At 39.6% G+C, this 26,336-nt stretch overlaps 1 protein-coding gene across 3 annotated transcripts in view; it reads right to left on the bottom strand.

Moving 5' to 3' along the window:
- KLHL14 (kelch like family member 14) overlaps positions 1–26,336 on the bottom strand; it is a 62,048-nt gene that overhangs the window by 2,490 nt on the left and 33,222 nt on the right. For 2 of the 3 annotated variants that reach the window (XM_081873692.1, XM_081873691.1), the window contains 5 exons: positions 17,090–17,179; positions 11,717–11,795; positions 3,684–3,874; positions 3,423–3,581; positions 1,141–1,298 (listed from right to left, as the gene is read on the bottom strand). In XM_081873692.1, the coding sequence (XP_081729818.1) occupies positions 1,141–1,298; positions 3,423–3,581; positions 3,684–3,874; positions 11,717–11,795; positions 17,090–17,179 (677 nt within the window). The remainder of the gene's footprint in view (positions 1–1,140; positions 1,299–3,422; positions 3,582–3,683; positions 3,875–11,716; positions 11,796–17,089; positions 17,180–26,336) is intronic. The other variant, XM_081873693.1, reaches the window with a different exon arrangement.

Here is a 26,336-nt window from a genome sequence, read left to right as displayed (position 1 = left end):
GAAACCAAAGCGTGGCTCACCACTATAAAATTCTGACTCTGCCTACATTTCATGTCCGATCCGGCTTCTTTCACTTTCCACATGCTGGCAGAATCCCGCCACTCCAAATGGCCAACTTGCATTGAGAGCAAAATCAGAACCTGTGGCCTAAAACTTGAGTCACTACTTATGCTCCCACAACTGGAAGCATTCCAGACAATCAAGTGAAGAATTCTAGAGATTGAATTTCAAACCCTTTGCAGTGCAGCCAACAAAACCTGTTCCCCATTGGGGTTGGGAATACTACCCTCATTTGGCCAAGACACTCCATATTCCCAGTTTCATTAACTGTGTTGTGTTCTGATCCATGTATACGATGCACTTTTTTTAAGCCAGTAAAGGAGATTGATTGATTGATCTTAATAGCTTAAAAAGAAATAATGACTACTGATTTTGCAAAGCAGGTTATAAATCAGCCAGATATTTTCCATACATCAAAGATTCTGACAGCAATTTATTTAGATAAATAAATAAATAAATAATAAATAAATAAACTGACAAACTGGAACGTGAAATAAATAAATAAATAAACTGACAAACTGGAACGTGTCCAGAGGAGGGCAACCAAAATGGTCAAAAGCCTGGAAACGATGCCTTATGAGGAACGGCTAAGGGAGCTGGGCATGTTTAGCCTGGAGAAGAGGAGGTTAAGGGGTGATATGATAGCCATGTTCAAATATATAAAAGGGTATCACATAGAGGAGGGAGAAAGGTTGTTTTCTGCTGCTCCAGAGAAGTGGACACAGAGCAATGGATCCAAACTACAAGAAAGAAGATTCCACCTAAACATTAGGAAGAACTTCCTGACAGTAAGAGCTGTTTGACAGTGGAATTTGCTGCCAAGGAGTGTGGTGGAGTCTCCTTCTTTGGAGGTATTTAAGCAGAGGCTTGACAACCATATGTCAGGAGTGCTCTGATGGTGTTTCCTGCTTGGCAGGGGGTTGGACTCGATGGCCCTTGTGGTCTCTTCCAACTCTATGATTCTATGATTCTATGATTCTATGATTCCGTGATTCTAGATATGTATCATTCCAGCAGAATGGTTGCAGCATGCTCTCAAATGATAACCGAGAGATCCATGTACAGACAAGGGATACATACCATACTCCAGCTGTAGCCTCCTACAAGGTAAATGCTGTCATCAAGAACTGCACAGCCAGGACCACTGCGACCCTCTAAAATAGGAGTTTGCAAAATATTCCATTGATCACCTTTTGGATCATAGCATTCCACGAGCATGACATCAAGATGCGAAAAACCTGTACAACACAATTATCAAATAATGTGAAACCACTTATTTTAAGAGAATGAGCATATGGTACTTGATCAATGACATAAAAAACTTCGACCCCCTTAGTAAGTTCATCATTAAAGACTAAATTGTAAAGAACAGGAGAAAACCTCTTAAAGTAAGAAAGTGAAATACTTTCCTTTTGTTATCTCCATCACAACCTACAGCACTGAGCTAACATTTGCTTTTTTCCTTAATAATAAACAACATATTGGCTGCCATTAGCTGCCAAAGAACATTCATGGGGAGTTACTGATATATGAGATTAGAGTGTTTTTTTCTACTCCATGATACCAGGAGTGAAATACCAGGACCAAAATGTGAAGGTACTATGGAATATTTGAGTGCTCCCTGTCCTTTATCTCTCTCACAGAGGCAGCTGAGGAATGGAAGAAGGAGAAATTAGAGTACAGAGATAAGGGAGAAACAATGAAAGGGAAGAAAGGTGTGTATTTTAGACAATAGCAGACATATGAGTAAAGCAAGAATGGAGAAATAATGAGAGGGGGAAAGTGGCTATTTTAAATAATGGCAGAAATTTGAGAAGAGCAATTAGAGGGTGATATTGAGAGGGGAAAGTAGCAGTTTAAAACAAGATTTAAGTACAGCGAGAAGGGAGGTGGGAAAGGCTCTATTTTGTTAGCTTCTGTGTTATACCTATTCTCCATTTCTCCTTGTTAAAGCTGTTTTTTTAAAATAAAACAAAAAACCCTCAGTGTTCTCCATCCCTGCTTTACTCAAACCTCTGCTATTGTTTTAAACTGAAATTTTCTTCTCAGGGTCTCTCCACCCTTGCTTTACTCAAACTTCTTCCATTGTTTAAAAGATGCATATTTTCTCTTTCACTGTTTCTCTCTTCTCATTGTACACAAGCTTCTCCTTCCATGTGTGAGAGATAAAGGATGCGGAGCCATCAAATATCCTATAACAACCTTCACACAATGTATTTCACCTCTCTTTGTTCCAGATTCAAAGTAGCAATTTAGAAAAGATAATTTATTAACAAAAAAAATCCCAAACACCCATATATGTACAACATCCATCAAGTGAACTTAACCTTCTCTAACTGAACAAGCTCACTTGACAGTCATGTTCTTAAGATTCTGTCATCTTAAAGATACAGTAACATACACCATCATAGCATGTTAGCACAAAGAGGGCTGCTGAAAAGGAGAGAGCAGGAGGGATAGAAATGTGTGTGTGTGTGTGTGTGTGGCCTGTATGCAAGGGAGAGTTGAAAAGGAGAAATAAGGTGGTAGGAATGGGGATGAAAGGTGATAATGGTGTATAAAGGGAGATGCAGATAATGGTGTACAAAGGGAGAAGAAAAGGGGGTGAAGGTGAAAAAGGTGCTTAGCAGTTATAAGGTGTGGGAGGAGGAAGGTGCAGGAGATTACCCTGGTGGTCGTTTGTGCAAGGTTACACAGAAGGAGGAGGAGGAATAGACATAGGGGTGAAGGTGAAAAAACGTGCAAGGCAGGGTTGCAGAACAGGACAGAGGCTTCAGAAATGGGATGGGAAGATGAATAGTGAGCTTAGTAGTTACATAGAGTGGGAAAGGGAGGCTGTAGAGGGTTAATGGGGGGAGGTCAGGGGTGTTGGCAAGTGGAGCAAGCAGGGGTGTAGCCCCTAGTAAGATGAATGCAAATAATGATTTTTAGAAATAAATTTTGTAGACAATTTTTGAGATGAGTGGGGGATTTTAAATGTTGTTAAATATTACCCCTAAAATTAAGGACTTGTTTCTTTGCAGAGCCTTAGCACAGCTTCTTCTCCAGCTTGGGAAACGATTTACAGAGGGAAATACTGTTGGCAATTTGGGTCAGAAATAATCTGTTTGTTACAGTGAATTTACAGTGATGACAAATCATCCATGCTTCTGAGTAATGGAAGTTCCCATTTTTGTATTATCTAAAGCATTCATTACTCATTTATTTAATGTAGTGATATATATATATATATATTCAAAGATGCTGTCTCAAGCATCATGCTAAATTGTGTGGCAGGGTTTTAAACTTAGTTAAATAACCTAGCAAAAATAGTCTGTATCAAAAGACAGAATATTACATTGTTTTGCTATTAAAAATGTGACCTTTCAAATGATTTCCTCCGATTGCATACAGTCGATCATTCATTACAGCCAATGCATGGATTGCTCTCTTTGTGTTCATATCTTGTTTTCTAGCCCAGACATCCATTACAGGGTCATAGCAGTACAGCCAGGGAACGTATTCACCATTGTGGACACCTCCTACAAATCAAATATACCTTCATTAGTTTAAGGAAGCACACCACCTTAAAAGAATAACTGGGTTTTGTTTTGCGATGAAGGGGAGTTTAGAAAACAACTTGCCAGAAATATAGATTTTGCCATTATGTACAGCTCCTGCATGTGCCGCCAAGGGCTGTGGTAGGGAAGATACATAACGCCATTCATTTGTCTCTAAATTATAGCATTCCACACTTGATAAGTAGCCAGTCTCATTTCTCCCACCTATCACATACAAGTTTTTGTCAAGCCGACAGGCATAAAAACTGGCTCTCCTAGAGAAAAAACAAATAGAGCAGTTAGTTTCTAGTGGCTAGAATTAATTCCATCATTCTGTCTTACAGAACTTATCACCTGCTATTCTAACATGAATCCCCCCACTCATTTATCCCTGAGAATATGGATGACTTTTCCAAAAAAGGTTACAGTGCACTCCCAACTCAGACCACTCCCCACTCCCCACCCCAAAGTATCACCCAAAATTTCCTAAACTATTCACTTGTAATGATTTCTGGATTATCCATTGCAATTTCTTATTTACAAAAAAGGAATCATTAGGAAGAATCAAAATGCCAACATCATAATGACTTTATGGAGCAGCTACATATGGAATACAAAAAAGATAGTATGGAGTTGGAGAACGTACCAAAAAGGCAACCAAAATGACCAGGGAGCTGGAGCAACTTTTCTACAAAGGAAACTTAAGAATTGGGGCTTATTGATTTCAAAAAAATGCAAGCAAGGATGGTGTGTGCAGAAAGGAGACAGAGAGAGGATGTAGAGTGTTCTGTGGGTATTTTGGGAGTTTATCTTACATGTGAGTTGCTTGGGCAACAGCATTTGTTAGTCCTGGCAGTTCAGCTTTGGAAAGTGGACACTTAAAAAGGTCTAGGTGGTGCTTCATTGAAGGCTATTGTGAACCAGCATCCTCTGTGATATCACAAGGGCTCATGAGGCACACTTCTCCTAGTATGCCTGATTAGAGACACCCTTCTGCAGGATTCTGGAGTGCATCCCAACTTTCGTCCACTATATCACTCCCCTTGCTAGATGTACTAAATGATTAGGACTTCTTCTAGAATTGTTCTGCCTCAAGCAACTGCTTGGAATACTTGTTGCATTGGTTCAGGTCAGGTCACACCTATACAGGGGGTTCCAGCACGCACACACACAAAGACATTCACGCGAAATGTCTGATTCGCTCTTTTTACTGCAAATGCTCCATACCCATGCTCCTGCTCATGTTGACCTCAGTGTGTCCAGTGGCCTATTGGTGAACTGGGGTGTGTGACTGGACTGTGAAACGATTCCCTCTGAGCATTCTGTGTGTAGTCTTTCAGAAGAACAATTTATTTAGTATTGTCAATTACCACACAATGACTAGGTGAAGCAGAAGTTTAACTTAAAAGCAATTTTATTGGCAGTGAAGATTTAAGCAAGAACTCATTAATGTTTAGGATATTTGGTTCCATGGAAGGATAACAGCAACTCAGTAAGATAAAGTAAAAAGAAAGGGGGGAGGGGAAGGATAGATAATGTAACAATAATAAATTATCTTGACATTCACTTTCTTTATAGTCCTTCATGGGTCATTGTTCCCAATTTACTAAGAGAACCACATCATCAGATTTTTTTCTTCAATTATCATTTTTTTCCTTTTTTCTGCACTACTGCAAATAGAACAACTTTCCTTGTATTACATTCTTGCCATCCAGCAAAGGTTTATCCGGCTAACTCTCAACAAAGTTTTGAACATCTCCTTAGTTCCAGGGCAAGGAATCAGTATTTATGGAGACTGTCTTACCATGCTGTGCTTTCAAGTCATTTTTAGTACAGTACTCCTGAACGATCTATTTCTAAAAACATAATAGGAGACACTTCATTTCCCACACAACTATGAAAGCACCTTTGAGCCTTGCAACAAAGTCCATTTTTAGTCCAAATATGTTTTCTAGCAAATGTAGTATATATCTTTCCTTTTAAACAGGAAGTTGAGGTGATGAGTGCTATCAGGATCACGGCCAACGTGAGGCCACTGAGAAACACAAGAGAAATCTCAGCATGTTGTGGGAAAGCCCTGAAAGTTTGCAGAAGCACAAGAAGTCTTTAAAAAAGACAACTTAAGACAAGCAATCCTCACACAAAAAAGCACCCTCCAGCTCAATGAGGATTGAGCATATCAGAATAGGGGAGGAGTGGAATGTCCTAACTGGAGAGACTAGTTAGCTAGAACCCTGAACAGAAGCACTCCTGTTAGGAAGGAAGATACATCTCAACATTTTATTGCAGGTTCCACTGGTTACATCTGCATAGCAGCTTTAAGATTTGCATGTGAACATGCAAGGACTCACTTCCTTGAAAAATAAAGAGTACTGTTAAAATGCTCTTGGATTCTCAGTGACTCAGGCTCTCTCTCAGAAATGCACACGTTCTCTTCATGTTATGTTTGTATGCATTACATTGCACACATCAGCGTCAATCATTTATTTGCTCCTTCAGTATGAAAGCTTTACTTAATACCAAGGGAATTTAAAATGTTATGAATAAAACACTTTATTATCCTGTGAGAAATACGTATGTGAGACATATGCTTATTTTTTTATATAAAAAAGATATGTTTTAACTATCCAGATTGAGTCACATTATTTAAAACTTCATCTGATGGAGGTTATGTCTGTTTGACTAAGACGATAAATGGTTGTTTTCCATTGCAGCTATCTTTAGAAACAAGTTTCCTCATAAATGTATCCTCTATGTGCATTCTTGACTTCATCCACATAGTGTCACTGTTAGGAGCAGAAATGTAACAGTCAGCCTGCTTCATTCTTCAGATTAAATGTGTGTTTTATGGGCAAACTCCCAATAGTAAAGATTTTAAGTTTCCCTTATCCTTCTTTTCCACTAAATAAATTACACTTGAGCCATAGAGCTCTAGTTAATTAATGTAAAATTTAATTGCTATAAAAAGTCCTCCATGATAAAATATTGCACTAAAAATTCAGTTTAGAAAAGAAATCATCCCCTCATATACATCTAGTCCTGAGAAATATATAGCCATCTCTAGTAAAAGAAATTACATCAAATTACTCTTGTGGATCAGGATATTAGTCCAGCTACAGGTCCTGCAGTAGCTTGTGAAAAGTCTCTGCAATGAACTTAGGCTAAATTTTACAATGCAGTTACATGGGAAAAGTAAAAGAAATTCTTTCCTGATCCCCAAAGGCAATGAATTTATGCCCTGAATCTTGAAGTTTGATTATCAGTCTTAGATTGAAAAGCTACCAGAGTTATTACTGATCATACCAATGCTAAGAACCCTTTTAGAGAGACCCTAAAATCAGCTGAAGTGATTTTAATCAAAAAATATATGTTATGTAATTTGACAAATTAGTCTTTCTTTGCTTTAGCGTGAACAATGAAAAGTGGGTACGCTGGAATATAGGAGAATGCACCTGCATAGACTACTGGTGAAACTTTCTAGAAAGCTCTGGAAAAAAGACAGCCAAAGAGAGCTACCCTCCAGATGTTGTGGACTGCAATTTCCATCCTATCCAGCCAACATAGCCAATGGACAGGGGTGGTAGGAGTTGTTGTCCACAATATCTGAAGGGCACCACATTGGCTACCCTATCTCTGGAAGATTAGGAGCACAGGATCCTGCCAGTTAAGTGCAGTAGCAAGTTTTACATGATGAGAGGGCAGAGACAGCACCTTCCCACTTAGTTCACTTCTCTGACCGTGGCAGAGAGCACAACCAAAACCTAGATCATGACCTTCTAGACAATCTCCTACTGTAGGGACAGAAGCCAGGATGTGTTGCTGAACACACACCTGTTACAGGGAAACAACCCTAAACCCCACAGTCAATCTAATGGAACTATACTGCTCCATCAGACTAAATAGGGGGATAAGGAAGCTGCTCCTGGAGAAAATCACAGCTGGTGGAGTCCATGAGGATGCTTTTGCCTCAAATGTCATCTTTAGGGAGGACTTTGCCACAGTAATTTTTGCAGGTATAGCTGTCAAAGTCAGCCAGGGAATATGAGAGTCCATTTGAGATTTCGGCATGCTTTATTATCTGGACTTATGGTAAGGGATCACTTGTGCAGTTCCACTAGGACATCACCTCACCATCAACCTGAGTCTTGAACACACTGTGCAAGAGGTTCACTTTCTGGACATGAATGTGTAACTATTAATGGACATATAAGCACATCCTTATATAGGAAACCTACTGACTGTTACTCATACTTACATGCTTCCAGCTTCCACCCAGAGCACACTAAAGAGTTCATTGTTTACAGCTGAGCTCTATGATATAACAACATCCATTCAGATTCATAGGATTGGACAGAGCCTCACAGCTAAAATAATTCACATCAAACACCCAAAGTGAAAAATCAGATCAACAAAGCCAAACTGTTCTTAGGTACCAATCTTCTACACAACGGATCTAGAAGAGAAAATGACAAACTACCACTTGATGTCACAGCAGCCAAGCCAAAGCCACTTGAGCCTATCATCAATAATCTACTGTTCATCTAGGACAGACATGTCCCACACATAAGCCTTGGGTGGCAGACCTCCAATTGCTCTCAGACATCCCCCTAAATAGGACAGCTACTCAGCAGCAACAGTAGGCCATACAAGAGGTATGGACACAGGGGCCAGCTCCCTATTAAAGACCAAGAAGCTGACTCTGTCTACTCCATTTTATCAAACCAACAGTTTTGTGATAGGTCACTGTTAAATATGAAATTATCTGCATTACATTTCCTTCTGACCTCACTGTTTACACCCACCCACCCACAAAACCCCCCCATGTAACATGCAATCCAGCAGCCTGTTCTTATGTAGAGGTAAGCTAGCTCTACGGCAGTCCATGGAACTGGTGGTGATGAAACAGTAGGAGTTATAGCAGAAGATTTACAATGGATTGAATAAAACAGAGGCCAGGACCCATTTTATAACTTAATCTGTGAGACAGTGATAATGGCGAAGATGGCTTTTGTGTCACCACTGCATCTGCTCAGAATCACCCAACATAGCTTTTCTAGGTGGTCAAAGAGCTATTGCAATGGAGCCTTTCAGGATGAGTTTGCCAAATACTTTGCAGGAAAATTTGTTCCATTCATTCCAATTTACAAGCCACCGTTTGGCCAGGGCCATATTGTGCCTCTTTTATGCTACTCTATGTTTCTATGTGTTTCTTGATGTTTTGAAATTCTGGATGTTATATTGTGCTGTTTTTAACAACTGAAAGCTAAATTTATTACATTGTTACCTTCCTTGAAGGTCTCTTGGAATACAGAAGAGAAACAAATCTTCCAGGGCATGGAAAATCCTATCTGTGTAGGCGCATCCCCATGTGTGGGACTGCAGAGAACTCATAAAAGAAAATATAGCCTTTCAAATTGTTCCATCCGTGCTGCTTTAGACAGCCATTTTCTCTGATGTTTCTTCGCTTCCGCCATGCTTCTTTTCCTGCTTTCATTTTCGGAACCATTTCTTTGGAGGTGGTATAGCTGTGACCATTGGTCTTTCTGAAAGTCCACGGTGGAGAGGCAGGTCACCGCCCTCCATCAACGTCTCAGCAAAATGGCCCCCCAGGTGAGCGGAGCTGACCATCTGTTACTGCTGGGCTGGCTTTGTATGGAAACTTGCTCATGTGCTAAAGTGGGGTACATCTAAGTCACAGATTTTCAGCCTCATCAGCATTGTACCAACTATGTCAATAGCTAGGACTTCAGTGCAAAGGCCAACTTATGTCACAAAGAGGGTGCAATTGCACTTGAAGTGCAGTACTACAACCATTTTTTTTAAAAAATGGAAACAATCCAGCAAAAAATAAAGTATTTAATTTGCATTAAATTCAATTGGAGGAAGTTAAATGCATACTTAACCCTCCTGATGAAATCAGGAGGGCATAAATGGATCATGTCCCAGTTTTCTTAACTAACAAATACTGACTCTTCATTGCAGAGGCCCTTTTTGATTAGTATTCAGCACCCAGTGCAGTGCTGTGCAGAGGTACAGACTCTGCAGTGCCCAACAGATGGTTGGCTGAATACTTATTGGGGAAGAAGTGAATCCATGTTCTCTCCCTCCAGAGAATGATTCATGTGGATGGGCTCTCCAGACAGGGTCACATAATTTTATTCCCTATCATGTTTTAGTGTTACTGAATTTTTCTCGAACGAGTTTTTATTTGCTGTGTTTTCTGCTGCAGTGGGTCTTGGTTATATTTGTTTTAGTTTCAAACTTAATGTCTGCCTGTCTTATTATTACTGGTTTATTCATTTTTTATTTGCGATTATACTGCATTTTTTTTACAATTACTATTTTTATAGAAGCAATCTTGAGGGAGTTTTGACTTCTTAAGGCAGCATATAAATATTTTAAATAAAATAATAAATATATTGTTAAATAAATTCTTAATACTTTTGTTGTTGTCACTCATCCTGAGAACTTTGTTATAGAGCAGTCTATCAATACTATAAACAAACAAACTATTGCTTCACAGGAGGAAAAAAAAACATCCTAATTGCACACATTTTGTCATAAAAAGGAGAGCATAAAAGCTCTTTATTAAAGAATATGAATGACTAAAAACTGTCTTGAAAGGCACTTGACTTAATAAATTGGAAGTCTCCAAAGAAGTCACAAGGGACTAGTCAGTAAACAATTCACATATTTTAAAATGTCTAATCACATTTTCAGCAATACTGTCTTATCCTCAGAGGCTCGTACAACACTGAAATAATTGATCACTGTGAATTATGTAGGCTCAGCTAAGAGGGTGAAGGTTAATTATCTCACTTTAAGAGCCCGGCAAAGAAGGGTTTTGATAATTAGAACACCATTTTGAAACAGAATTTGGACTTCTAAATACTTCAAATGATATTTTAAATATCAGACAGGCTTATAAGAAAAATCTAAAGCTGTCCATTTTTTTTTTTTAAAAAAAACCTCATGGTACAAGCTCTACAGACACTAAATCTGCCTTAAGTTAGAGGCAGTGAGGCTGTGACAAGTAGATTTGTTCAACTGGATAACGAGCTGAACATCTTCAATTTTTATGGATGTCCTAGCTAAAGTGTATCCCCAAAAGCTTTATATACTATGCATCTGTGTTGTATTAGGAGTTGGATAATGGCTTGCATAATAACAGTACATATTTATAACCATTCCCCAACCTAAAATCTAGGGAGTCCCTAATCAAGTCTCTCTTTATGGAAGAAGTTGAACAACATGGTGTAGAAGTTGATTATACATACCCACTTTAATCTGGTTTAAGACCCAGTTTAGAAGTGGAACTTTTACTCTTCCAGGCCCAAATTTTAGAATACACTTTCCATTGCTGTCTGCTGGTGCTCTTCCTCATTCTCCTTTGCAGTTTTGCAAGGCATTTTTGAACATTTAGGTGCTTGATTTCTAGTCCTTCACTGTTCCTTATTTTATATTTGGCTTCTTTTTAGTGTGATTACTGAACACCTCCATGCTTACCTGAGGTATGAACTTTTCACAGTCACCTTGACATTGTATTAAACAAGACGATAGATAAATACATTAATAAGTAAAATGGCTGGGGAGCAAATAATGCTTATGGTGGGTGGAGAAGGTTCAGGACAAAGGGAGAAAGGTACCACTTTTGGTACCTCTCATCTTCCCCAGTGTGCTTCTGCCAGGTTCTTCTACCACCTGATTATATGGAGTGGGCAGGTACAGGACCCAGCGGGTGCTGTCATTACCAGCCTAAGTGACCAAAAAGGCAAGGAGTGGTTGCTCTGCCAATGCATGCTGAAATTCAATGAAAGCAAAGCAAAAATATAATAGAAAATAGTAATTGTGAAATATTTCGGAGATTTGAAAAAAACACTGTTTCTACAATTCTACAATTCTATGAAAAGGATGTAGCAGTTCAGCTTTTACTTGAAAGTACCTTCTTGTCAGCAGAAAGATAATCTAGCACTGTTATATTTTATTTGCTAGTGCAAATCAATTTCAATACTTTCACCATTCGCTTTTTTCACCGCTAAGTTAAACCCCAACCATCTTCCTCTCTTAGGTAAAACAGCCACCCTTTCCCCAACCGCAAATATATAGCAAGCATTTACCTCTCTTGCATGGGTGGAAGTTGTATCCAGCTGTTAAATCTAGGATCATACCGGCTAACAAAGTTTGTACTGTGCTTTCCTGTAAAGAAATTAGTTTCACATTTAACTCTCTGTTTTCTGTCATTACAAATCACTGCAATAGTATATTCCTTTCACTTGTCAATCTTTATGGAGGTCTTCTCTCTAGAGCAAAGCATGTAAACACACAAAATCAACAGCCTCTAACTACAGTTCTTAATAGGTATCTACGGAAGTAGTAAAAAACAAAGTATTTTAGCTCTGTCTCATAAGGTTCTCTACAAGTCTCTGTTTAAGACAGAAACCCACTAGCATTTTTTTTTAAGTGTCATAAATCTTATGACATTAGGAAATTATTGTTCTGAGGGAGATGGGCTTCTAGTGGCACTTCATGAATATTTTGTAGCAATCTGTAGAACCATGGGTATATCTGACATTCTTTCTTGTCTCTCCAGTTTGCAGTGGGAAGAGGGTGATGCTGATTGCTGATAGGGAGGTGAACACATCTTTACTAAGTGCTCAGGCATCCTTACATTAGGGATTTGATGTTATAATCTTGAGATTTTCCCTCATAGGACAAAGAGGAAAATACATACTGCCTTTTATAATATTGCCTTTTAGAAGGATTTATATGTGCCATCTAAAAATAATGTATTTCAACTGACCCTAAGTCACAAATAAAGCAAAACAAAGCAAAGGCTAATTGTGGAAGTCTACATTATCCTGACTACTAACCTCTGGCACTGCATGCCTTCAAGATATTAAGATTGCAGTATATTTTGCATACAGATTGACATCAAAGCAAGAAGACTGGAGCAAGAGAGTGCATGGCAATTTCTGTTTAACACCTGAGCCTTCAGCACACAAGTATCTCAAAAAGCCCTCTTGTTTCTTGTATGTGTGACTAAAAAAATTGAATCACAGCTACATGACAACCCAATCATGTATCTCACAAGGAAATAAATGTGTAGTGGGTAGTGCACCAGGTAAATAATTTTAGTGTAAAGGAACCCCAAATGCTTACAACCTCTTTCCTTTATACACTGAATTTGCATTAATCAATAAAATACAGGTTTGTCTCTTTTGTGTTTTTTAAATTTCTAACAGACATTCTTACCCAGCAGGCCTTCAAGGTTTGATCTAAGAAAATGGTTCATAGTGAAATGAAAATTCCACACCTGTGAGGGTGAAAACAGTGTATTCTCCATCCAGCATAGGTAGATGCTATTTACGGGACTGAACATGCAAAGCTGATGAGTCCAAACAAGTGGAGAACTTAGTTACCAGACAATTTCAGACTACACATATAATGTGCCCCAAATCTCATCATTCTATGCTAAGGAAACCATAAAGTCTGTAAGGAGAGCAAATTATGCATTATGGTCTTGTTATCGTATTTGAGTACTTAAGATAATATTTTAGTAATGTTAAGCAGCTCTCATATATGAATGTCTAATTACACAACAATTCTAGGAGTGGAAGTTATCCCAGAGATTCTGTTCATCAGTAATCTATATTCAACGTTTTTCTGGAACAATGCCCCTCAATTCCCTTCATGTACAAAAACCCCCTTCCAACCGCCCACAATTATACTTCTCCCTCTTTCCTTCTTCACCTTCCATCTATGCCTTCCCCAGTCCCTTCTTTCAACACTTACTGGTACTTACTTGTATCTTTCCTTGGTTACACCTGCTCTGATCTCTAAACCTTCCTTCCTGCTCTTAATCCCTTGCTGGAAATTGTTCCTCACATTCCTCCTCCCCTTCCAACTTAGCACTGAATGGTGAACTACATGGGCTTTTGAAATGAACGGTAAATAAGCAGCACCACATTTAATAGGGAAATCAAGCAGGGCTCCTTTGAATAATAGGGAGCTTGGCTGTGCTAGATGGACCAGTGATCTCACTCTGGTGATGCCCTCTGTTTGGGGAGGCAGGGCTAAGCAGACTCCCACCCCGCAAATATGCTTCCCTGTTAGGTAAACTACCTTGCCGCTATTAAACTACCTTGCCACTATTAAAATGAGAAGACAGAAGGAAAAGAAGTGGGGCAAAGTAGCCCAGCAGTTAGGTGTTCTTGTACAATGCTTCCCTTTGCAGGTCAGTGCTCCACAAAGCTCTACTCTAGCTATCATGAAAAATCAGAGGGAACTCAAGTGTGAATTCTAAGGCTGGGGAGATACCCCATCCATGCCACTGGTTCTGCTAAGAGTGCCATCTATTTTTTTGGGGGGGGGTCAAGGGTATTTTAACGTGGGAGAAGGCTTGGGGAGTTGCAACAGAAGTCTTCAAACTAGTTCTATAGGTTACAGTTCTAGAAGTAATTATTTGCAACCTTTTGTGCAGTAACATTTCAGGAATAAAGTAGAAAAGCTATTCTTCCAAAACATTGATTTAAATAATTTTTGTAAAAAACCTACTGGATACAGGCTCATGGAATGGACTAGTTTATCTCAGTTTTCAAGGAAAGGAACAGATGTAACGCTTCGATATAATTTGGTTTAGTGCAGATGCTGAAATGGGTCTTTCACAATAAAATATATGCAGTATATGTAATTTCAGCTGGATCTTCTGGCATTTTGAAGTGAAAATGTGTACCTGCAAGCTGTTTTATAGTTTGCCAGTCATAATTATCTCTGTTACACAGACTGCTACAACTGCAACTCTGTCCTCATGTGCAAGCTCTTCAACAATGTCTTGACAATATTTTAAATTTTGCAAGGCATACTGTTCTCTTTTGCTTTGTTCAGAAGTCTGTTAAATTGTTTAATTTCTCTCTGCAGAAAATTTATGAAGTAATCAAATAAGGAACACATACTACTAGATAATCTCTATGTGAATCCCTTGCACAAGATTAGAAATAAATGTGTAGTGGAACAATCAGGAGTTTTTTGATACTGCATACATAACATTTTACCTGGAAGGGACTGGCTTGGAACTGGAAGAAAAACACTGATTGTAAAACATTGCTTTACTGTAGTAAGAAATACACAGAGTGCTGAGAAGCCAGGGTCCTCCTTCCATCAGGCTGTGGTACAGGATGGAAGAAAAGGGATGCAGGACCATTTCATCAGCACAGCTGAGACCAGCACATTTGGCTCTTATTCTCTTCGAACTGTCTCCCTACCAGCTGGTCCTCAGAAGAGCTTGTAACTAAGAACCGCTACCTCAGTGTGCTTTTTCTTCCTCCCTCCTAATCTATTTTCCTTTTGTGTCCTGCCTTTTAGACTGCAAGGCTGAGGGCAGGGTCTGATTTGTTTGTATTGATCTGTAAACCAGGATTTTTTTCAGCTCAAGAGCAGGGTAGAAAAAATCTAAATAAAATAATATAAAGGCATGAAATGCTGGTTAAAACTCCTAACAGCTGCCATGAAATGCCTTAGTCTGGAAAACACTGTCTACACATATAAAGAAGATGTGGTAGCTTGAATGACAAAGGTACCAAATCCGCAAATCAGCAATTTGGCTGCCCATGGAGAGGAACTAGAACTTGTACCCAGAGTTCCTATTTCCTCACATGAAAGCATTCATTGCTCCTGTGGAATATTCTCCCACCCATATGTGGAGTTTCTCTGCTGCAGGTAAAGGGCTTGGTATGTCACAGAATGCTGTTGACAGCATCTCAAGCTTTTTTGGGTTTTTGGGTAACACTCAGTTCCCAAGCCCATTTACCATGTTAGCTTGAGAGAGAACATACCGTATTTTTCGCCCTATAAGACGCACTTTTCCCCCTCCAAAAATGAAGGGGAAATGTGTGTGCATCTTATGGGGCGAATGCAGGCTCCTTGGCTTCAGCGATAGCAACGCGAAGCCTCCGAAGCCTGTGCTCCGGAGGCTTCGCGTTGCTTCTGCTGAAGCCAGGAGAGTCTGCTCTTTGAGGCTGGCAGTGGGGGAAAGCAGCGCTTCCCCCATCGCCAGCCCCAGAGAATGGGGGGCAGTGGGAAGGCGCGTGAAGCCTTCCTGCTACTCTCCAACCAGGCTTGGAGGCTGGCGGTGGGGAAAGCAGCGCTTCCCCCATGGCCAGCCCCAGAGGATGGGGGGCAGTGGGAAGGCACGCGAAGCCTTCCTGCTACTCTCCAACCCGGCTTGGAGGCTGGCGGTGGGGAAAGCAGGCTTTTCCCCAAGGAGGGAGAAGGGACGGACTGGCCGTTTCATTCCCTTCTCCCTCCTGGTCGAAAAGCCCGCAGGAGTCGCGTGCGGCTCCTGTGGGCTTTTGCGGGAGGTGGGGGAATTACGCCACCTCCCGCAAAAGCAGGAAGAAGGTCTTGGAGTAGTGCACAGGCTGCGTGCAGCCTGTCCACTGCTCCCAGAGCTGCGGGGGGGAAATCATATTTTTTCCTTGATTTCCCCCCATGAAAACTAGGTGCGTCCTATGGGCCGGTGCGTCCTATAGGGCGAAAAATACGGTAGTTAGCTTTTGAAGCATAGGGCCTTCATTTCTGTGTTTCAAAATTTTCACTTTTCAGCTTGAAGTGGCCTCTAAACATAAAATTGGCCTTAAGTATAGTATACAAATGGCTTCAGCAAGACCTTAAAAATACCTGACTGTGTACATGAGGCTGTGTATTTCTTCTGCATGACATAGCTCTCTAGAACTGTGGCCTTAGAGTTTTAATGGAACTTTGCCAAAACAAAACTGCTTTAATCAGTTTTATTGATCTTGTTCAGATATCACACTAAAACCATAGTTTAACATAACAAGAACAAGCTGCAGCAAGATTCAACCTTGCATGCTCACACTTTGGCATGACCACAAGGAGGAGTTGTTTTTGCTTAACCACAGCTTATCATACTGTTTGAACCCAATGAACTGTGGTCAATGCTAACAATAGTTTGTTTGAAACAAGCCAACTTCAAATCATGGATTATGAAGCTGGCTTATTGAAAACAAACCACTGTTAGCATTAACCACTTTCTGAACTCCGTGGGGACCCGCCAGAGGAGGTATGAATATGTTAGTCCAGGTTTGTGGCTCACTCTCATAATGTTCAACTATGGTTTAACATAATGTCCGAATGTGCCATTGTGAGCTGTTTGGCAGTCCACTTCATCCAGAGGTTCTATTGCTGCAAGTGAATTTAGGGTCACAGCCTAATGGGCTGATTCGCATACTACATTTTTTGCAGATACAGAATATTATTGTGTTTGCATACATAAAAAGAGATATGAAACTGCAATTCATAAATCCCTTTAAACAGCATCTCACCGGAAGGGCAGCTGACTGTGGGTATATAAAATCTATGGCTGCAGTCATATGACCGAAGACAAATAACTTGAGGTACATCTGCAAATGGATATTTTGTACTTCTGTACTATTCACATATTCTCATAGTTCCATTAGTTATTATGTACATACCATTAGGATTCCATTGGTCTTCTCCTCCCAATACGAACAAGAAATTTTCTACTTCCACAACACAATGGTGCGCACTATTATACGGCATAACTGTGAACAAAACAGGTATTCTTTATCAAGCTCCATTTCATACAATGGCTGCTTTGAGACATTTACTTCAGGAAAGCTCCAAACCATAAATGCAGACATAATATAAGTATGCTTCAGTTCTAGTACATATGTCAAGTAAACTAAAAGTTGCTGGTATCCCATCTTTATGATATCCCTTTTGGAGAAACTGGAAAAATAGCCAGAGTAAATCACCACCAATTTCTTTCCCTTGTATCTGCTTGCTGTCATGTTTTGGTGCTCCAGGCGCACTATCCCGAACTGGGCTATGATGTGCTGATCTCTTCAGCATCAACACTTGTAGCTGAATCCCAGCTAACACAGGTATACATGGGATCTTAAGACTACACAGCCCAGGGTCTGTTTTAACAGCTGCTAGTGTGATTTATGATACACAGAAGCTGTCATAACAGCTCCTCCAGGCTTGCAGTTCCTGAGGGGGCGCCGAATGTGACTTCACAAGCCTGTCACAGTTGTGTCGTCAGCTATTGCACAACCTGTGGGCTGAGTAGTCTTCAAGACCCCAGGTATGCTGTAGTTGAAGGCGCCAATAATATACTTTGTAGCAGGTTTGCAACTTTTTAAGAAATGAAAGAGACATGGCTAAACCTGCAATTGTCAGCTGTGTCCTGCAAGTACCATGTAAATAGCAAGAAGATTAAATAAAAACAGCACTGCAAAAAAACAAAGAAAACACCCTCCACAAGCTTAGTTCTGTTGGCAACATTTCCATAAGAAGAGTCAAAGTATTCAGCAGCTTTCTCTTACACAGCAATGAGCAAGCTGCATTTCCATACAGTTTTAAGTTTTTAAATTAAGGTCCTGCTGATTTAATGCCTTCTCCAAATGTATACGCTTAATTTCCTGTACAATGTCATTAGCAGCACAATCAGACATTTTCCATCCATCTAATCAGGGAGCCCTTTGTTGAAAGATCAAAACTGTTTTACCATAGTTGCAACATCCTTTTTTTTTTTTTTTGATGGGATTATTTTGAGGGGATGGGAGGGGAGAGGCACGCAGGAAATCTTTTTTTCCTGTTTCATTCCCCTCCCCTTCCCAAGGCTAGAGCTGTAAAACAAAAATATGCAACTTTAATGCCATAATATGTATTGCTCTGTGGAATGCAACACTATCAAAAATCGTATGTTGAAATGCATACTTACACAGGTTTAGCTATCATACTACATGCAGTAGTTCTGGCCCGGTGTCACCAGTAGGAAAAATAATGTCCTTGTTCAGCTCATCATATGGGCACCTTAAATCTAGGTGAGGACAAATGGGGAGGTGATGTGCATGTACAGGCAGGGAACTTATTGCTTGAAACGGATCAACAGAGCACTTAGGAAACCAGTGCAGTGGGAAATCAATATGACTCAGGGCCAGCTTTTACTTTGTGCTCTTTTGCCAGTGCCAAAAAAAGAGGCAGCCTATCTCACACTTGGATTATTTTGGGTGATATATCTCTCATTTCATTTGTTTTATTATCTTTTATTTTTCTCAATGCACTCAAAGCCGTATAGCATATGCAAATAACAATAAGAAATATGTGCAGCTTTCTTGTTGAAGACACATTTTCTTAAAGATCAAGTAGTCTCATTTAAGCTTCTTACTGATTTTTATTTTATTTTATTTTATTTATTTTGCCTATGCAATGGTGAATAAGCAAGGTGCAAATTTAGCTTCCACTAAAGGTCAAACATCATTTTCATAGTCTGTGGTTGTACAGCTGCCTAAGCAAAAGCAATTGTTAGGCAGCTAGGCTAGTGAAAATGCATTAATTAATGTTACTTATTGCTGGTAGATCTTATACAGCCATTAAGCAGCCAGACATAGACACTGTTAATTTTCAAATTACTTACACAGTTGTTCCACGTAAGTCAATGAGATATTTTGGAAGATGAAGCTTAAGAACTATAGCTTTGGAAAATGTATTGATAGGTAGAATGGCTTAATGTCATGTGTAGATTTATATTCGTATTAGTTCACAACACTCAGTATGTTAATTTATAACTCAGGGGCAAGTCTGAGATTTGAGCCCACAGGTAAGCTTTCTTCTGCAAGTTAAATGTAATGCCATCATTCCATGCATTACTAAAACCCTCTCCCTTAAGAGGAGGCCTGAGCAACTTGTGAGCAGTCCACTAGAAACAAGGCCACGATACACAGGTGGTGATCTGTGCTTGTTTTCCGCCTCACAAGTTGTGGAATCTTCAGATCACATGAAATCATGAAAAGCAAGTTCTGCCTCTTTTTTAACTCATGACAAAATACTCACTCAAAATAGATCTGGAGATCCTTCATATTTACTCCAAAGATACTAAGAGCGGATCTGAGGCTCCTTTCCTGTTACATTGCAGCACCTTTCAATTGCATACCCAGAAGCATGGGGGAACCACTTCATAGTACAGCGATGCCAAATTGTAGAAGTTGGGCAGGGTGGTGACGTGAATAATTGTTTGCTTCCCCACAGGTTGCCAGTTCCATGTGAAATATTCATGTGATCACCCCCGCCCATGTTCTTATGTTATTTTATTTATACTGCTCTTCAAATAAGCACTTCCTGGTTGGATTAAGGCAGGTCGCATGCGCACCCCATGCAGAATGCATCTGAATCATGTAGAAATGATTTCCTTGGCATTGGGCATGCTTCTTAGCATGTAATGTACTAAGGCAGCAAAACTTCTTTAAACATGATTTTCAGAGTTAAGTGGCAACAAATATGGCCAATAGTACTCTGTTTGTTTGATGCCATGTGTAAAAATGGTAGAATATCTGACTTGTAAAATTATCGGTATTATGATCACTCCAATGACACAAATGAAAGTTGCAATGGAATAAGCAGAAATAAAAGTTCTAAAATGTTACTCAGGTTAAAAAAACAACAACGCTCTGGTTCCAAAATGTAACTTATAAAAGAGCATGTTACAATTCAGAGAACTACATTACTGGCTCTGTTGGGAGTATGTATTTTTCAGACAGAAGCTGTCGCCGTCCCCCAAAATGTAAAGGTTCCACTAGGCACATGTGAGCCCTTGGGCACACCTACAATAACTTTCTGTAAGATATGACACATTTCTGCATTCTGAAGGAAGCAACCACACTTTTTACATTGCCCCTCATCCCCCCTGCCCCAGGATGCCTTTTAGACCAACTTATTACATTCACTAAGAATTCATGGGTGTAAATAATGCAAAGCATGGGCCAATGTGTAGTCCACTGATGCAGACAGCTGCTCTTATTAATTGCACACTGTCCTCTGCTTTGCTGATTTATTTTAATATGAGTCTCAGATTCCCTCATCTTTACATTTCATTTCATCTCAGGTGAGTACCTCTCTTCCCCTCCAAAAAAGGTATTGGAAAAGAAGTTTGTACGCCACGCTCAAACACAGCCCAGTGTGAGTTTTTAGCGTGTCAGTCAGTGAGTTAGAGGGAAAGGGTAAAGAGAAGCTAATCAGGATGAAATGAGATTAAAGGCTGTCTAATTTTACAGCAACTGTGATCCATCAGCCACTGTGAAAGTGACAGTGGAAATGAATGATGGAGACAGACAGGTGGGGTTGTACATTTCACTGATTTATCCTCAAATGCACTGGGCCTTATTTTATTGAGTGAACATGACCGCATTTATCATGACTGTCATCTAAACCCACTTCCCTCCATTTAAAAAGGTCACTTTACTAGAAGGAAGTAGGATAGAGGCACTTTCAAAAGAGGTTTAAAAATCTAATAACATGTGTTTATAAAGCTCTCTGCAAGAATTCTCAGCTTTATTAAACAAACTAGTGGAGTTAAATGAAAGGAGAAAACACCAATAAATAAGAGGAAAAAATTGACATCTGAAAAACATGTGCAAGACCCAAGGTCCTAGAAATAAACTGCACCTATATAGACATATCGGAGAGGACATGCACAAACAAACAGCTTCTCTTCTGGCCTACCTTCTCCCCCAGATGTTAAGGTCCCAAGATGATGAGAAAGCAGAGTTGTAGTACAGATCACTTCTTTAAAATTTCAAAAGAAATCTGGTCCACTTAATTTGTGGAGCAGAACCCTATTCTCAGTGGGGTGCGGGGAGTTCGTTTCCTTCAGTATCTGTGTTTCTGCATTCTAGTATGTAGATTGTTTGGATTGAACTTGTACAAGTATTTGGTTGTGCATCATCAGCAACCAGTTTGGGAAAGGATTTATTTTGCCAAAATCAGGCAAGGCAAAAGCAAAGAGAGACTTCCCCCTTTCCTGACAGAGAATGAGTGATATCTTCTCTCTCATTGTGCACACCCATTCACTTCCAGTTCTGCCCTTCACCACATCTGTCCCCACACTTTACTATGCTTGCACAATATTTGAATTCCTTTTCTTCGTCTGATGCTGTGTCTTGTAAGATTGTGTCATTGGTCTTAACTAGCGTGTTTCCACCAACCAGAAAACACACAGGTACCAGAAAACATCTTGAAAACACAACAGGTTCCATAGGCTTGAATGGCAGGTATATATTTCTAAACAAACAGTGGGCACAAGCCAGGACTCCAGTTTCTCAAATGTTTATGGGTGCCCATCTTTCCTTCACATCATACATACCTCAGCAAACCGTAACCACACATAAAGTTTGAGGCAGATCTAAGTCAGCAATGTATCACCAGGAGGGGCTGTGCAGGCACTAAAAAAGCCTTCCACTGTTTTAAAATAATTCTATAACCCCTTCCTCAAATCTGCTCATAATTATTCAAAAATTAGCACTTGCCAATAAATTTCAGCATAACAGCTGTCTGGGAGATGTTCACTTTGAATGCAAACACATTCATTCTTTGTAATGAATTACTAACTACCCAAAACACAGTAGATTTCTGGTCACAAATATCTGGGTTGGAGAGAAGTGCTTCAGATGGAAGAGCACCAAATGAAGATAAGTGGACAATAAATACTTTTGTGTTACTGGATGAACTGAAAATCTACTTTGATTTTTAAAATGCTTGTGAGGTCTGCTTTGCCAGAGATACAGTCACAGAAACAGAAATCACTTGGAGCAATTCAACAGTAATGTTACACATAGATGTTAAGTTCTAATGGAGACAAACATACTGTACAGGGTTCTTTAAAAACTGTATCAACCAATTCAATACCTATCTACTACAAATTTTTATTTTTTTATATACTTTGTAAGTCCCTTTGAGACAATTTTGTGAAAAAGTGACAAATTAATATAAAGAAATAAATACTTGTAAGTAAGGTTTCCTGTGTTCAATGGGACTTACTACCAGGTATGTGGGTATAAGATTGCAACTTCAGTCTGTCAAGTTAGCAATGATGACTGCAGTATCTGTCTCTTTTTAAAAACCAGTCACATACTCATCCTTTACAATTCTAGATGGAGTCACTAGATGGTGTTCATAGCTGCCTGCCCTTCTGTGCCCCACCTCAAGATGCTTTGAATTATTATATTAATCAGAATTTGCAGAATTTGCAACCACAAACAAAGAAGTGAATTGTAACATGAATAGCATAGCTAGTTTACTCTCCAGCAGTTAACTTCTGTTTGTGTATCCAGTCCGAAGGAAAGAAATCAAATGTGGTGTACAGAAAACAAATGCATTTGGTGCCAATCCTGACAAGTGCTGAGTTCCTACAACTCTCACTGATTGTGACAGATTTGGCACAAAATGTGCCTTGTGTTTTCTTGTCTGAGTTCCCCCAATCCAAACTGAATGAGAAGCAGTCCATGATTCCACTGGCAGTCCAAAATATAATTTCCTACTCCATACTTCAGCCCTGGTAAAATAATTGCTTCTGTTTATTGTTTCATGGCTGCTTTGTGGCTGTGTCTCTGTAGTTCCACCATGGGTTCACCACATTTCCCCCCTGTAAAGTTTGAAAGCTGTTTTCTCATAGTTGTGCTCCATGCTACAGAGGATCATCTGGCCTCAACCAGAAGCCAGGCATTTAGTGTTACTGTGGGACACTCTTCCAGCAGCAATTCAGCAAGCATCCTCAATTTTTGACTTTCAAGCATCTCTTGAATACTTTTTTATGCCAACAAGCCTTTGCAATTATTTAAAATCTCTTTGAGGAGCCAATCTTCCCTCCATTGTCATTCTGGCCTCAGCTCTCCCCAAGGCAGCTGCTGGAGCCTCCCACTACCTGTTGCAGACCTGCTTAGCTCTCATGTAAAATGATTTGTGCTTCCAGGTAGGTATATATTCTTCATCAGTTGCCATACTCTGCTTCTTGCTCTCTCTATGCTTCCTTCTGTCTTCAGGGCCACTTTTTAGACCCTTGACAATCCTCTTCAGCCTACCAAAACTTGTCCAAACAGAGCTAAACCTAGTCTTATACTTTCTTTGGTCATGATCCTCAAGCCAATCAATTTGTTTCTGATGGAATTACAAAGCCTATTTGCCTATAAATAAGGACAAAGAGATTTGAATGCAATATCCACTAACTGACCAATCATAAACCAATCAGTTCTGAATGCCACTGCTGTTAGCATAAAAGGTGAAACGCAGCCAGCAATAGGAAGCAGCTGTGACAGTTTAAATGTCAATTGACTAACAGACCTTGTATAACTTTGTATATTCTCTCTGCTTCTAGCCAGCAGTTAGAGACAATACTTCCTGACAGTTAGCCATTTACAACCCAATAAGTGTTTAAATTGTTAAAACATGTTTAGTTTACCGCACAACAATATAGGTTCTCCACACTGTAGGAGCTTCTGCCACCATAGTGCTTTTGAAAGCAACTGTTCATGAGATAAAAGCAGGTGATACAGTATTTGGATTCAACAGGATGTGATACAGGATTGCTGAATGGTAGCTTAAGTACAGCTCTAATAGCCTGTGTAGATTTGGAGGCTGGTGGAATGCTAAATCAATAGACTTGGTCTTTGGTCTGGCAAAGCATTCAGAATTTGCTAACACTGGGTATCTGTTTCTGGTTGTTGTTGTTTAGTCATTTAGTCATGTCCGACTCTTCATGACCCCATGGACCAGAACACGCCAGGCACTCCTGTCTTCCATTGCCTCCTGCAGCTTGGTCAAACACACATTTGTAGCTTCGAGAACACTGTCCAGCCATCTCATCCTCTGTCATCCCCTTCTCCTTGTGCCCTCAATCTTTCCCAACATCAGGGTCTTTACCAGGGAGTCTTCTCTTCTCATTAGGTGACCAAAGTATTGGAGCCTCAGCTTCAGGATCTGTCCTTCCAGTGAGCACTTTTTGATTACCAGATGCTGAATGGAAATCTACCAAAAACTGAATATGTATTACTTTGTTGATTGACTCCTCAATTTCATGGATTAGAGTTTCCCCAGATTACATGGATGTGTTGCAGCAATCAATTACCGGTAAATGTGGAGGATGTCTTCAGTACAGCAATGTACTTTAAGTTCATTGGTCCTTCTTTGGTAATTTTCTTTGTTGCTCCAGATACATCTGATATCGGAAACAAGAGAAAACTTATGTGCCCATAGACTTGACACCTTAACACTGGAGGATAATATCTGACATCAGAGCTTCTGAGAATTCCATCTTCAAGTATTCTATAACTGCCACCTTGGCTATAGCATGATTTTGATTCACACCAGAGCAATAGAAGAAGGCAGAAACTGAAACATCTTGCTATAAAAGAGTCATCTGTTTTATTAAGTAAATTTATTTATTTACTTAACAAGGTTCATATATCTTTTATCACAAAAACCTCGAAGATGATAATATACAACTATAAATAAATAGCTATGTGAAAATACCAATAAATATTGAACACAAATATAAAATAAACCTGTGCACGCTATCTGTGACAGTTCCTTGCAAATAATTCCCTATATCCCTAGAAGTGTTACATAATAATTTTAGCAATTATCACCAATTTTGTGCCCATTTAACATAGATTTAAACTCTGATTCTCACTGATTGTAATGATTGCATTTCATTACCATTCAACTCCCACCTTACAATTTTCTCCTTTATATACCTACCTACTAAGAATTCACTTCACGCATCTAACAACGTGGGTTTGGGTCCTCGAAAATGTGTGTTATAATGCATTTATGACATAAATTTAAGGTGCCACAAGACACATTGATTGTTTTTACTGCAAGAGATTGGCATGCTATCCCTCTGGATTTATTTTTTAAAGTGAGATAGTGGTGACTTACAAAAATGCTACCCCATACATAATGTATTTCCAATCTTGCATCCTGTGCAGTTTGCTTCTCAAAAGAATATGGTTCCCAAGTTTATTTATGGCAGGAATTCCTACCTTTAACTGCAGTATGACAAGCAGAAATTCAACAGGTGACAATTTCCGCTTCATTGCACTTCCATGCTCAGAAATGTTTCTCTGGTACAATTTTTCCCTGTCATGCAGCTATTAAAGACTCAAGAGCCCTGCCAGAAAAAGATAGCAATCCCAGGTGGCTGCTATGGTATTTACATTATGCTGGAAATTCCTCAACAAGAAACAGCAAAATATAGTTGTTATATTGTGGCCACAATCTTTTAAGGTAAAACTAGACAGCAGCAGATAAGTGTTTCATTCGTTTGGTCTGTATGAAGCCTTATTCTACATTAGTCCCATTACATGTTCACTGAACACATGAGAGTTGAGTGAGATCATGCCAGTAAGCCATGATCCTGATGGTGTATGCTCAGCTTCAGTGAGAACAGCCCCTATGCATGTAGGGTGAACATGTATAGGACTTCTCCATATAAAGAGAAATCCTCAGCCAATCAGGATTCCCTTTATGTAGAGGAGTCCCTACAAGGATTTCAGATATGGTATTATAAGGAAGAAACAACTGTAATTACCAAGATGTGTTAAATCTCTGTACACATATCACTCTATTCTGTACCACCCTATTCTGCCTTGGTATTCCACACCTGGAATACTAAAATGTCAAATCTATCCACAGAAAATGGGCAGTTTTCTGATTTCACGAAGAGCAATTTTTAAAGAATATCTTGAACTTTAGAGTTTTTGAGGTGTAAAGGTGACTTTTATTTGCATGTGCTAGAAAGCATGCAGAGATTCTGTTAAGGAACACAGAAAGCTGGGAAAATCAGAAAGAAATGAAGCTACAAGATGACCAAAGGCTGACCATTATGACCTAAGTGCTAAATAGGTGCACTGTAACAGGGTACAC

This window comes from Podarcis erhardii (assembly GCF_964252035.2).
Source record: "Podarcis erhardii genome assembly, chromosome: 8".
Classification (NCBI taxonomy): domain Eukaryota; kingdom Metazoa; phylum Chordata; class Lepidosauria; order Squamata; family Lacertidae; genus Podarcis; species Podarcis erhardii.
Note: the sequence above shows the minus strand (reverse complement) of the source record. Positions and strands in the feature narration are given on the sequence as shown.